Here is a 13,750-nt window from a genome sequence, read left to right on the forward strand (position 1 = left end):
CGTCACCTTCTTTCCTTTCTCTTGCCAAACTTCTTTAAAAGAATAATAGTAACTGTTCAATTTATAGTGCTTGTCACTCAATCTGTGAGGTGAGCCTTCCCAAAAATCAACCCCCTCGCCCCAACGCCACCGCCACCGCCCCCCATCCCACCTCCCATCTGCCCCCAGGTTGCGCTGGCCTCTCCCACCCCAGCCACTAAATCCACCCCAGCTCTGTATTTTAAATGTGATTGCAGTATAATTCTGAAAAATGAGAATCAAAGAATATAAAACTCGCGCTTCCAAATCTGGCACCGGCTCCGCTTGGACGTCACGAGATAGTCGACTCAGAAAAACCAGCATGTCCCTCTCCCCCCCAGCTGATCCATGATTTAGATCAGATCCTTCGCCTGCACAACTGTAGCATGAGACAAACCTGCCGGTGATCATTACTCAGTCTCCATCCTTAAATGGATATTAAGGGCTCTGAAACACATCTGTTACCGGGGTGAGGAGGCTGTCCTTTAAGACACCAACAGAGGAAATACTAAACAAATCCCAGATGATTGCAGAGAGGGCTCACAGGCTGCAGCTGAAGTTAAGATCGTGCCCTGCAGTGTCGTCACAGAGGTGCCTGATGCTGGAGAGAAACACAGCAGCTGCACTAAGATTTCACACGGTCTATCTCTCTCTGGGAGTCAGATGAGAAAAAACTCAAGTGGCTATCCATGCAGTGCAAGCAGAGCCCTTTTCCAGCTATGTTGTGTAACTCAGTGCATGCATGCAATTACCCTGAACAAGGTGTATTGAAAATATATTGGGTGTTTGTGGTATAAAAGTATTTTGTTTATATCGGTTACAAACCTTTCTTTCTAGCACTATGGTTTATTTTTTCCCTTTCCTTCGACCTGGCCAATCATTGTATCCAAGATGAATATTATTATAGTACAATATTCTATTTTTTATGGTAGATTTATTGACAAGGTCCTCTCATTGTGTCAAATATTATCTGATTACCAAAGTATATTTCAGTTAACGACATAAATGATCGTGTGAAAATGTGTGAGCTCCAGTGAATTAGACGGACACGTAAATACTCGTCCTTTACAAAAAATTGTAGCAATTATAAGTTAGTAGATGAAAATATTTATTCAGGTGGATATAACTAACTGGAAGCGCCAAAATACCTTAAGAGATGCCTGGAAATATAAAATTTAAATGAAAAGGCAGCACTAATTTCTTCTATAACTGTGTATAAATATTTTCAATCCTGTGGGGGGTTTTTTCACAGGCATCAGAGAGCCTTTAGAAAGAGGTTCTGCATTTTGGGAAATATTCTGCTCATTCTGTCACCTTTGGAGACAAGAGTTAACACAAATATTGGAAACCACTGTAGGGGAAACAACTGAACTAGCGTCGTGTTTGCAAAAGTAGAAAATCCAACCTGTCCCATCAGGTTGTCTGAAAGTAATTAACTTGTTTTATCTGGTTTAATTTGTATAATAAGTAAATGTAAAAATGTCACAAAATTGTGGACTTTATCTTGTTGGTGGTTGGTTGATGGCCTCTGCCAGGCAGTTAGTGGAGGCTCCACAGATGGTCTGCTACACATCCCCTCACTAAAATGAATTTACTGTTAATAGGGCTGAATTTGGAGCTTCATCTTTGAAACTCTTGGAAATTGGAGAATTTCCCAAAATGTCTTTTTCTTAAACACTCGATGGCCTTTGAAAATCCATTATTTTGTTTGATAACCAGTTCCTTCACCCAGAGGAACCTTGTCACTGTGCGTGTTTGTTTTTAATTCACTGGAGTTGTGGGAAACATTTTGTATGGATGCTTTAAAACTGTAATGGATGTAGATATAGATGATTTACACAGAGACATGTATCTATACTTCACTAATACTTAATTTTTCCATTCTTATCAGTTCATTGATACTGTACCTAGTCTTATGGTAAAGCCGTAGTGTGTTCCTTTCAGTTTTGTGGGAGTGTGTATGTGTGTACATGTGCAATTGTAACTGCTGGGGGCAGGGGTGGTTGTGGGCGAGGGTGGGAGGGAGCTACATGTAAATAAATCAAGTATAGTTAGTGTGGAGGTGTTTATTTTTTGTGTCAGTGTAAGTTAAATATTATAAAATAAAAAAACGTATTATTCTCTATTGTGTTTCATGGTACATTAAAAAAGAGGAAAAAGTAGTTTTATCTTACATTTCAAATGCTTATATCTCTATGGCTTCTGGCGATACCCGTTCCATTTTATAGATTTGTCAGCACAAAATGCAATAAACCAATACCATTTTATTACAGCAATTGTGTCTTGAGTTTTTAATCACATTTTTGTATTGACAATGAAAACTAATGTTTTGACAGTGCAAAACTATAAAACACACAACAGAGCACGGTTTGAAAACAACTAAGGTGTCCATCATCAAGAACCAAAACAAACTTCAGTCATGCACCATATCTTCATTGTTGAACTCACAATGTAGGAGACTCTAACTCATCATCTGGTTACACAGTTGAAAATTCAGACATTTTATCAGTCTGAACAAGTTGTCAAATTTCACTGAGGACAATGCCCAGAATAAAAATATTTAATAATAAAAAAAAAAATCAAAATTAAAAGCGTTTACAAAACCATCCCTACAGTTTCCCTACAGTATACACAGCTGGTAAACACAGAATCAAATGTTGTGTCCTCTCGTATCAGAGGGAGGGGTGGAGCTCAGCCCGTCAGTAGTGTCGCGGGTACATGGGCATGGGCGGAGCCTGGCCCATGCTGGGCGCTGGTCTCGGGGGCGGCGGGGGCCCCCCGGAGCCCACCAGGTGATTCAGAGATGGTCCACTCTGAATGAGTGTGTCAAGAGCTTTCTGGACACTCGGGTTGTCAAAGTTGATCCCTGAAGCAGAGCTGGGGGGTCTCTGCCCCCCTGGTGCCACCGGCATGCGGCCTGGCGGGGCGCCGTATCCCTGGGCCGCTGCTGGGTGAGGGCCGGGCATGGCTGGCCGTGGTGGGTTTTGGGAGGGGGGCGGTCCAAGGGAACTATAGGCCTGCGACGGGGGAGGGGCAGCGGACGACAGACCACTGGCTCCTACTGAGGCTCCGGTGCCGCTGTTGAACAGACTGAGGATTTTAGCCTGCAGCTCCTGCTGGTGGCTGGGGTTGGCCGCAGCGCTGGGACTGGCAGACAGGCTGAGGTGGCTGGACGGGGGGGCCGGGATGGTGGAGTGGGACGACGGGGGCAGGCCTGCGGCTGAGGGTGGGACGTCTGCGGGAGGTGCAGTGTGGACTGCAGCTGTGGGATGAAAGGCTCAGTTAGAACATGCTGCTCCGTAGACGACACAAAGACGTTTCTCAATGCTCATCCTCACTGAGGGAGTTTCTGGGTGCTCAGACTGTTGCTGCTCGTCATTTTGCCCATGGAAAACACAGTGTAATAGAGCGCCACTGTTTCACATGTGGCTCATGTATAAAAATGCTTTGAGTCTGACTCTCACTTTACAGTTCATGAGGACTGAGAAATATGAGAAGTCACACATCTGCCCAAGTTACAGTTTCAGACCAGAAAGGAAACCATTTCTGAAGGAAAACTGCACTAAAACAAAAATAAATGTAGAGGAGCAGCTCAACCTTCTTTCTAATTTCTTGCTATCACTTTGCACTGCCCAAGAAAGTCACCTACACAGGACCAGCATGGACAAAAGAAACGATAACAGACACCAGCTGTTCTTTCAATACACCTATTAGCATGTAGGAATTGTTTTAAGAGCAACCTTTTAACAAATACTAACTGCACTTTAATATGCAGGGATGCAAACGGGTCAGGACCAAAAAAGAGAGGAATTGTCTGGCATGGGGGAGGGGGGTGGGGGGGTGCTCACCATTAACAAATGATTACATTACAATATCATGGAAAAGTAAATTTCCAGTAGTTCAACCCCAACCAAGTATTGATTGATTGATTGATTATAGATGGATTATAGATGGACATAGTTTTCAGAAGGCCAACATTTCTATATTAAAAATGCTTAAAAAAAAAAAAAAAGATCCTTTGCAATATTTCAATTTTGGAGATACTGAATTTTAGGTCTTCACTGAATGTTAGTCATAATTATTACTATTAAAATAAACGGAATAAATAAAGACATGGGATTTAGTGTGTAATGGACATATAGGCCTATATAATGTGTTAGTTTCACTTTTTGAATTGAACACATTCTACATCGCGGAGGCGACGTCTCTCCTTCACCTCTGAAACGGGGCAGAGCTCCGTGGGAGACACCTGCCTGCCACAGCAACGTAGGGAAACGCCGTCGCCGTCACACCGACTGCACGCGGCTACGCGCCGCTTTGGGTAACGAGAGCGCACGTCGCGCATCTACATTGGAGGTAGGCTGTTATCAGTATAATCAGAGACAACCATGAATGAGTTCGCCTCAGTTTCACGTGATTGTTACTGTCAGCCTGTTAGAAAAACATTTTACTGACCCCAGCTAAGACGCTGAGACCCCCCCCCCCCCCCCAAAACAAAAACTCTTCGGATCTGAACGATTCACACAAGTCACCTAATTGGTCATGAAAAAAGCGAGTTTCGCTTTTCGGCGCGCTGTTTGCATCCCTGAATATGACCCTGAAATTACAGACTGACCTGAGAGAGGGTCTGCAGCACTTCGTACCAGCCGTGTCCTTTTGTCCTTCAGATACGCCATCAGGCCGTCCAGCTCATCGGGGGTTACAAATCTACCGAAGAACCACAGAGAAAAAAACATTAGTGCAAAAAAAATGCTGTGAAGTGTCAGAACTTTACAGTACGTTTCATATTAAATTATACACAGTTCCAGTTTAATAATATGTTGCTTGGATAGGTCATGAAGACACTAAAAGCGGTACCTGTTTTCAGACAGCAGCGTGATGGCAGTGAGCACAGAGATGGGATGGCTCTCTCTGTCAGGCTCCCTGAGTAAAACATCGTCTGCCATCTTGGCAGCCTTTCTGGCAATCTCCTCACGTTCTTTTTCTCGGTTTTCAACTTTGTAGGCGTCATAGTTGTGGGCAACCAGCATCATGGCGTCCTGCATTGGCATGTTTCGATGTTCTATGGCGATAAGGACATGAAAAATATGATGTAAAACAAAACACTTTGGTGGGGAGTGGTTAGCGTTGGAGTGACCACACCAGCCGTTTTACCTTGTGGCGTGCCAAACAAGATGTTGACGGTGCAGGAGCGGTGGACCTGGTGCTGCTGGGTAATGATGATGGCAAACGGAGTGCGGGCTCGACCTACGTCCTCCAGAGCCTGGGTTAGTGACACTTCTGTGTTGAGGAAGATCAGGTCCACCACCATACCCAGATCACGGACCTTCCGCCCGACCGTCTCCGCATACTCCCTACAGTTGTTTTTGAAGCAGACGTACAGACAAACACACACACACACACAGGAGCCATATGAAATAAAAACATGCCAAACACTGGCTGAATCTTTACAGAGACATTTCAAGAGCAGTGTTCCCTGCGAAGGATGGAAAGCGGACATACTTTTGCGCCTTGTTGACAACAATCACAGAGCAGTCAACGGGACGGTCCGAGTCGTAGCGCCGCTGGAGTTCTTCATAGTACTGTCGATACAGCTCATTACGCCGGCGCTCCTCTGGTCGAGTACGATCATCTGCTGTGGATGCAGTTATGTGGATTGGAAAGTTAATATTGGAATAATTATATTAAACTGACCAAACAACCTGCTTACAAAGCCAGTATGGTAATGATTTTGGGTGTAATATGGTTCAACAACCCCAAAAACTTTTAATGTGGTTGCCATTTGTAAAGTTACATCTGGTAATAATGCTGTGCCTTCATTTCTGTGCCAACTATGCTAATGTCAAAATGTTACTGGCAGTAAAAATGAGGCCCAGAGCTACAGAAATATCTTGTGAGACATTAAAAAAATGGAAACTGGATAATCCGTATTGTGGGTTAACTAATTACAATATAAATGTAATTTTGGCTCAGACCAACAGAGTAAACAGTGAAGTTTAGTTTACACACACACACACACCCTCTGGTTCACGGCGTCCGTTCCAGGGATCTCTGAAAGTGTCCCTGAAGGGTTCATCTTTCCTCCGGAAGAAGTCCTCCGTACCACTGCCGCTGCGGTAGTATCTGTCATAATCATCTCTGCTGTGAGGAGACAGTTCAGGCTCAGGCCAAAATGTGTCCATTGAACTCTAGACTCTGGGGTGGGGGGTGGGTGTCGGTGGTTACCTGTATGCTGGATCCCGTGGGTCAGGTCTGGGATCCTTGTCTCTGCTCTCCGAGCCACGGTACCGGTAATCGTGGTCCCGAGAGTGGCCACCAGGCCTCGGTTCTCTGGCCGAGTCCCTTCCATCACGGGTGTCCCGGGGCTCACGTGTGTCCCGAGGCTCACGGGCATCACGCCCTTCACGCCCATCACGTCCATCTCGCCCATCCCGCCCATAAACGGGTGGTGAACGGGACCGACCACGAGGTTCCTTGCTGTCCCCATAACTGCCGTATGGGGCCCTGAGAGAAAAGTAGTCATTTAGTAGCAGAACAGCTACAGTTCAGACCAGTGCTTAGTATTTTATAGAGGAGAATAGGAAAATCTATCCTCAACTTATGAGGACAGGCCTACAAACTGTTACTGTAAGTTTACTGAAATCAATCTGTTGAAAGAACAGATTTAATGAACGTATTAATTTCAGACAACGAAGGCAGAGCAACAGGAAGCAGCTACAGTGTTCGCAAAGGGAAATGGCACCGCATATTCAGTCCAGGTGGTGATTCGGGTAAGTGCCTTTTCAACAACAATCTTTCCAAAATTTCCAGTGCTCCGTGTTCGCAACAATATCGGGTTGTCAAACATTTGAGGTTCATTTATTTGTTTGTGAATTTCACTCAAATTTGTGTTTTGTTCTTCAGTAGGAGACAGTTCCATACTGCAAATATGTCACAAAGACAAAAAAAATTGTACTTTTGCTTGAAATTTCTCTGCATGGGAGATTAAAGCATTTCAACATATGAAGCAATCCAAAAGGCAAAACTGTAGAAATGAAAAACGTCCTTCGCACCGAGGCTTCCTAAAGGCGACAACCAACCGATGTGTTTCCAAATGGAAGCCGAGATAAGAACTGCATTTTTCTTCGTTTCCCACATTAATGTGATTTATTTTCTCATCTGTTGGCTGGACTGCAGAAATTGTTTCACTACCGTAAAAAAGGACCGGTGAAAAAAAAGGATTTGTTTTTAAGACTATTCCGTCTGAAGACAGATGTTTGAACGCATACTTACTGTGACTCAAGTTGAAAAGAAATAACCAATTCTTTGTACTGTAAAGGCTCAGAACATTGTGTAATTCAACGCTTCACAGTGACAATAACCATCCCCCGCATCGTTTGCAGTGTTATGTGATCAGATACATGTGAATGTTGCATCCGAAAATCCCACATCTTTGAATGGTGTTTGTAAATCTTTGTGACAATTACTGAATCACCCACTGTTACCGTGTGTTATGTCAACTCTGAGCTGGTTACAGTCAACAGGACTTATAACTATTGGCCAACAAATTGTGAAGATTGGTTGCATCTTGATCACACACAGACGCAGTCCTACTGGTGGTTTTACATTATTCCACCCAACAACAGTTGTTGTGGGTAGCATGACGACAAGTATAGCAATAACCAGTCCAAGCTAGTAAATGTGGTTGTAAACAACGCAAGTTTCAAAATACGTCAAAAAAGTATCTTTGTTTTGAGGGAGAAAACACGTTCAACACAGCTTTAAGGCAACAAGCAAACACACACAATCTGGTTTAGTGAGCTACTGTAAATACAGACTTTGTTTACCAAAAAGTTTAAATTTATTTACTGAAGGTTTCCTACATTTAGACATTTTTGGCTCTTGAGAGAGCTTTTCCTCAGACTAAATGTGGTTTGAATGTACGTACTAATTAGTAAGTGGTCATGTTATAGTACATGAACCTGGTTAATGGATATGGGGCAGGGCATTTTCTTTAGCTGGAAAATTGCACATCGTAGTTGTAAAATGAAAGGCAATACACAAGTCACAAAAGAAATATGAGCATTTAAAAGCCGTAAGGCAAGAATCTTTGAGACAAAGACACTTAAATTACATTCATATGTCTCTTTTCTTTATTTCAACACATCTTGAATTTTTAGTTTAGCGAGAAATGTCATCTGTCCCATAGACCATCACAAACCCTCCTAGTGAAATGGTTGGTTCCATCAATCAGACATCACCACTTGTGGAAATAGTTGAGGACAAGTTAAATACGCTTTGGTTTTATTTTTTACCGACACCTCAGAGGCGATGGTAGTTCTTCACACCCATTTCACGTTACTTTACCTTCGTGGAGGGCTCTGCTGGGATTGAGGTTTAGCTTGCCGTCTCTCCACTGCCATATTTACATCTGAAAATAAATCAATCCAAACGTTGAACATAGCAGTGACATGTAAATCATCGTATTTGTTCACGCAGATTGGAGGTCGCGTCAACATTTCCACGATCCAAATGAAACTGAGCTCCAATATCCAAGTTTGCAGCATATCGCGTTGCCAAATCTTTGAAATTGAGTATAAAATGAAGAAATGAAGGAATCCTTCTCTCCCCTTCAAAACCGCTAAATACTAGTAACGCTTGAACGTGTAAATTCGATTTTCAACTTGAAATTTGGACTTCAGGGACTCGGGAAACGACAGGAGCCCCACATCAGGGACACATTTAAATCCATGTTGAAGAAAATCCCAAAACAGCTTTGCAAATGAAAATGAGAGATTTCAGAGATTAAGCCTTTACCAGAATTTTATTGGCCAATAATTTAACATGTCAACAAAAGGACAAGTTAAAGTAGAAAAATCACCGAGTCCAATCCTCATTTTGACAAGTAGATGGTCATACAACCTTGTGGTTAGTTGTGGGCAACAACTTTACAACTACATTTTCTTAATCACTGATGCTGGATTTGCCCTTGACTGGATGCAGTATTTTACATCAACAGTACGCCGTATAAAAGCCCATATTATTGTGGACCTACTACTGGTAAAGTGTTAATCCTTAAAATAGCAAATTACCTTTTTTCATGCAGTGGCATTCTAAATAAACAAATCCACAAAAAGCAGATTATTTTCAGGATTAACACTCAAATCATTACCGTATTTTCCGGACTATATGTCGCATCTGTCAAAAAATACGTCATGAAGAGGAAAAAAACATAAGTCGCACCGGTTTATAAGTCACATTTATTTTTCAAACATTTAATTAAGAGCCGGGTCTCATATAATGGCCGGGGCTTTGTTTACGCGAAAGGCCGGAACCAAATAGCCTAGCTACAACAGGCCGGGACAAAAAAGAAAAAAAAAAAGAAAAGAAAAAAACTCTGTCGCCTGGAGCAAACTGATGAGGATATGATCAGAAACTCTTTGTGGACTGTCTGTGAAGACTGACGGGAGTGAAGCCGACCTCTCCTCTGCTTCAGAGAAGGACGGCCTTGCACTGTCGGCCCTAGGTCTCTGCTCCGTGTCCGGAGCCCGGTCGGGACCGGAGCAGAGACTGAAGACGGGCCGCAGAACACGCTGTGAAAATACTCTTAATTGACTGGGAGTGAAACGCTCCGGCGCAACGGAGACAGGTCCGACAGCGCAGCGAGGAGAACAGCACGTGAGGAAGATGAAGATGCGCTACTGAATGAGGAGGGATTTAGAAATAAAAGCCTCGCTTCCCTCTTGTGGTCATAGCGTAGGCTATATTTTTGATATATAAGTCGCTTCTAAATATAGGTCGCATGGCCAGCCAAACTAGGGAAAAAAACGCGATTTATAGTCCGGAAAATACGGTATACCCCAATCAAAGATTTGTCATCAAGTCCCCCAAAAATCTTTTGTTGGTTTTGTTGCTGCATGTGCACCATTAAAAGCCTCTCCTCTTTAGCCAGACAATCACATCTACTGCAGTTCAGGCTTACCTAGTTTATAACTTTTATATATTCGACCCTTTTGGGCCGCCTTTGCAGCTTCGGCTTCCTCAATGCGTTCAAATTGTACAAATCCAAACCCGCGAAACATGGATACGCCTGGAAGAGGAACATTTTAAAAATGGTACAAACTTAGTTTTTTGTTTAACAACATTTTCGATACCTACCCATTTATCCACTTCACAAAGAAACCTAACAGTATTAACATCCATTACAAATTGTACATGCTTATATTTCATGAGGCAAAAAAAAGAGAAAAAACACGACCAATGATAACCAAGTTGATGTTACTATACAACTAAAATATTTCAACTGTGACATTAAGGGACAGTCTAATTCAATTACTGTCAGGAATTCAAATTGACTACTTAGCGCTTAAATCATGTGGATTACTGACCGACTATTTTCCCGTACGGGCTGAACAGCTCTTCCAAATCCTTCTTTTCCATGTCAGAGGTTGGTAAATTCCCAACAAAAATTCTTCTCTCCAAATCTCTAGGATCATTGCTACTGCAGGAGCGCGAATAGCGCCCTGGTGATGCGCTGCGGCTTCTTCGGCGAGACATGACTTGATCCTGGTCTTCACTGGTTTCTTTTTTTCTTCGTGTGTCTCAAATGCTTGAAAAAGTTTGTTTCGTTTGCTACTGTGCGTCTTTAAATTGTCGTCCACGATCCTGAAACATGTCAGTGAGTTAAAAGGAGAAATCAAATTCCTTGGAAGGACAAAGAGTTTTAGTGGAGCAAATTGCAGGTGAAAATCACATCAACGTTCAGTCAATGAAAATGAAAATGCTGCGGCAAATTCAAAACAAGCAAACAGACCATTTTGAAATAAAGGTGGTGCTCAAATCGCAAAATCTGCAGAGTAAACATTAATATATTATATTGTATTCCTTGCCACGCCCCATCCCCCCCCCCGGTTACTGTTCTGTTACTGTACTGCTTACTATTCAACTTTTCTCTGCACTTGATCTTCGCATAGGAGACAGTTTGCTTCAAATTAAGGCATGAGGAGAGCAGCGGGACGTGGGATCAACGGTTTATTGACGACGAAAGCGAACGCAAAGTGATGACGCAATCAACGTCCAATTTTCCCTCCTGCAAGGATGTGAAGAAGTCCTATGACCAGCCCAAAATTTTATGTCACTTGTGGATTTGTAGAGCACTGCTGATGAAACGATCCTAGAAGTGAAACCCGAAAAAAACTGCAGCCTTGCAGAGATGTCACTTAACGTTCTTTTAGCAGGATGGCCACTCTAGAAATGACTGACTGGCCAGAAATATCATGTCAAATTTCATTTGACCAAGTGGTTCACTGTGTGCAGAAGTTTCGACGGATGACGAACCTGCTCCTATGAAAAGACGTGGTGCCTGTGAAATCTTTGACAATAGCGAAAAATTTGTTTCAAGAGTACCGTACACAACTCGAAGCCATTAACATTTGACACAAAACAAAACTGCTAAGTTGAACCGTAGTTGTGAGGAAGTAGAGCAAGTCGCGGTAAAACCAACAGAGATGCACACAGTGTTATCTATTCAAGATGCTCCATGATAAGCTGTTATCAAATTGTCAACTTAACTTTAAAAGTAGTCTCTAGGTAATAAGTAGTTATAATCCCAGAGTCAAATATTCAAAAAGTTTCATGGTATAAGTTTCATGTAATATTATATCCATTCAAATTATTTTGTGATATTAGGTTTGTAGGATTTCATTTAAAAAAAACTCTACAAACAACTGCAAACAGTGTTTTTTACAAATGTAGATTTTGTTCATCCTCTTCTCTTTAAGTGGTTTAGGTGTCTTGAGGAAAATCGCACTGACGAAATTAAAATCATGGGCTTGTGGTCACACATGTGCGAGCGCGTGTTCCTTTTGGTCCCTCAAAGCAATATTTCTTCAGGGAAAACAGATGTTTTTACGCAGCACAAAATAAATGCTTCCAGAAAAAGACTTAGTTCCAACACACATCCCCCACACACTGGCATTTGAAAGGGAAACTATTCATTCAACTATCATATCACAAGAGTTTTACAATGGGTCTAAAAGGGAGACCACTTTCCCATGAATGGGGACATGGTCTCAGACGTTAGGACCCCACTGTAGCTGGAGGTTATCTGCATTATGCTTTTGAGGGAGCAACCCTTTACATACCTTAACGTGAAACAAGATGCCCTGGATTCTGTTTCCACATAGTTTAACGAGCCTGAAGAGCCTGAAAGGAAGAAAATGATTACACATCATTTCCAAAAGCAAGAACTAAAAAGGGGAGTAAGACGTGTTCACAGTGAAGTCGGGTCATTACAATAACAGATCATCTTCACCACTGGATGAGACACTGAGATGCCATAATATAAATCAAGCATTGTGGTGCGTGTTTGGTTCCAGACAAAAATGATCAGATCGACCTCTTTTATACATTTTTTAATGGTGCATTTTTTTATGTGTAATAATCTACACATGGTGGGACCTGCTATGACGCGGTGCAGATGTAAAAAGGGCGGTTAAATCGTCTCTAACTTCTAAATTTAAATAAAGTTTTAAATCATTGTCAGGGTTCGTCAGCAGCTTTGATACAATAACACGCTGCCCCAGTGAGGGGGCGCAATACGCGGGGAACCGGTTGTTCACTGTAAGTTAAGCCATAATATATATCAGTGACTGTAAGATAACATCCTCCTCGGTGAATAGCGTCAGGGCTGTAGCCACCACACCGGTCTCACAGGTCGTGTTGCCGATGGCTGATCATGTGCTACAGCACTGACTTCAATCAATTTACAATCACGCAGTAGTTTAAAAACGACATATTACTCTCGCTGCTCCTTCTTGGTGCGGGACCGTCTGTGTGGTTACGATGTGGGAACAGCTAATCCTCTGTTAGCAGTTAGCTGCTACATGCTAGCCACTCTGCTAGCTGCACCATGGATGTATTATATTAACGAGCTGCACACGTAGCATTAGCAACACTGGGGTTTAACGCCTTCACTCCGTGTGTTGGTTGGTATATTAAAGAACAAGCGGCCCATTTACTCACTTTAAATGTAGATATATTTTCCGTTTACACTACAGTCAGTCAGGTACTACTTCATGGACAAAGCTTCAACGTTATCATCCAACGACGAGGCGACGTCCTGTTCTTCGTCTTCTTCTGCTTCTTCTTCCGCGCCACAATGTGTTGTTTACCGCCACCGCCCCCAGTGGTAAAACCACAGCACACACTCTGCTGCCAGGTTTCATGACAGTTTCAACCATAGACAGTATATAAAAGAGGTTTCAACCTCAAGAAGTGTTCATCTATTTTGGAGGCAGTGGTATTCTGTTGCTGTTGAATATTATAGCCAACATTTTTCGGTTTGGTCATCTAAACCACTTTGATAAGAAAAGGAGTGGACAGAAAATGGAACATTTTGGGGTTTTGATTTGTCTGTTTAATAAAACAAACAAGCATTCATTCTCTTCGGATTTGGGACATTGTAGTCGGCACCTGTCACTGTTTTCATCGACATTTTACAGAAAAAAAAGAGGGAAAAACATGACAGTCAGATTATAGTAATCCAGATTATTTAGACTTTGAATAGCCTACTACAGATGAATTAGTGATTGAAATAATATCAGATCCTGCGTCTTGCTTCATATAGCTACTCTTGCTGAGTATGTACTGATGTAGCTCCTGTTACTAACTAACCAGTGACCAGTGACTGTTACAACAACCAGACTGTAATGCTCCATAGCACAACATGACATACGTAGTTATCACTGGGCAT

At 42.4% G+C, this 13,750-nt stretch overlaps 1 protein-coding gene and 1 long non-coding RNA gene across 8 annotated transcripts; both read right to left on the reverse strand.

Moving 5' to 3' along the window:
- Window positions 1-1,268: 1,268 nt before the first annotated feature.
- LOC146987691 (uncharacterized) lies at window positions 1,269-1,790 on the reverse strand. The gene is made up of 2 exons (XR_015035854.1): window positions 1,588-1,790; window positions 1,269-1,544 (listed from the first exon to the last, which is right to left on the reverse strand). It is a non-coding gene; the product is annotated as an uncharacterized LOC146987691 (long non-coding RNA).
- A 101-nt stretch (window positions 1,791-1,891) lies between these two features.
- On the reverse strand, window positions 1,892-13,126 carry ncoa5 (nuclear receptor coactivator 5). 7 transcript variants are annotated; one of them, XM_085777026.1, is made up of 12 exons: window positions 13,021-13,126; window positions 12,141-12,201; window positions 10,386-10,662; window positions 9,980-10,087; window positions 8,365-8,428; window positions 6,244-6,522; window positions 6,038-6,156; window positions 5,521-5,650; window positions 5,173-5,372; window positions 4,876-5,080; window positions 4,634-4,725; window positions 1,892-3,280 (listed from the first exon to the last, which is right to left on the reverse strand). In XM_085777026.1, the coding sequence occupies exons 3-12, from the start codon at window positions 10,552-10,554 to the stop codon at window positions 2,718-2,720; spliced, it is 1,929 nt and encodes a 642-aa protein (XP_085633152.1). In that variant the 5' UTR covers window positions 10,555-10,662; window positions 12,141-12,201; window positions 13,021-13,126; the 3' UTR covers window positions 1,892-2,717. The 7 variants fall into 7 exon arrangements, with proteins under 7 accessions (XP_085633152.1, XP_085633151.1, XP_085633150.1 ...); XM_085777025.1 differs by having other exon boundaries at window positions 5,521-5,653; XM_085777024.1 differs by having other exon boundaries at window positions 6,038-6,159.
- Window positions 13,127-13,750: the final 624 nt, after the last annotated feature.

Source organism: Trachurus japonicus, chromosome 5, assembly GCF_045865225.1.
Source record: "Trachurus japonicus isolate A0001 chromosome 5, Traja_1.0".
NCBI classification, from domain to species: domain Eukaryota; kingdom Metazoa; phylum Chordata; class Actinopteri; order Carangiformes; family Carangidae; genus Trachurus; species Trachurus japonicus.

Bases quoted from the DNA above. Each gene is read 5' to 3' on its own strand.
- ncoa5 (XM_085777023.1), bottom strand. From the start codon at position 10,554: ATGTCTCGCCGAAGAAGCCGCAGCGCATCACCAGGGCGCTATTCGCGC. The intron at 8,429-9,979 runs GTAAGCCTGAAC...ATTTATTTTCAG, and splicing joins ATATAAAAGTTATAAACTAG to ATGTAAATATGGCAGTGGAG. The intron at 5,081-5,172 runs GTAAAACGGCTG...TTATCGCCATAG, and splicing joins CTTGTTTGGCACGCCACAAG to AACATCGAAACATGCCAATG.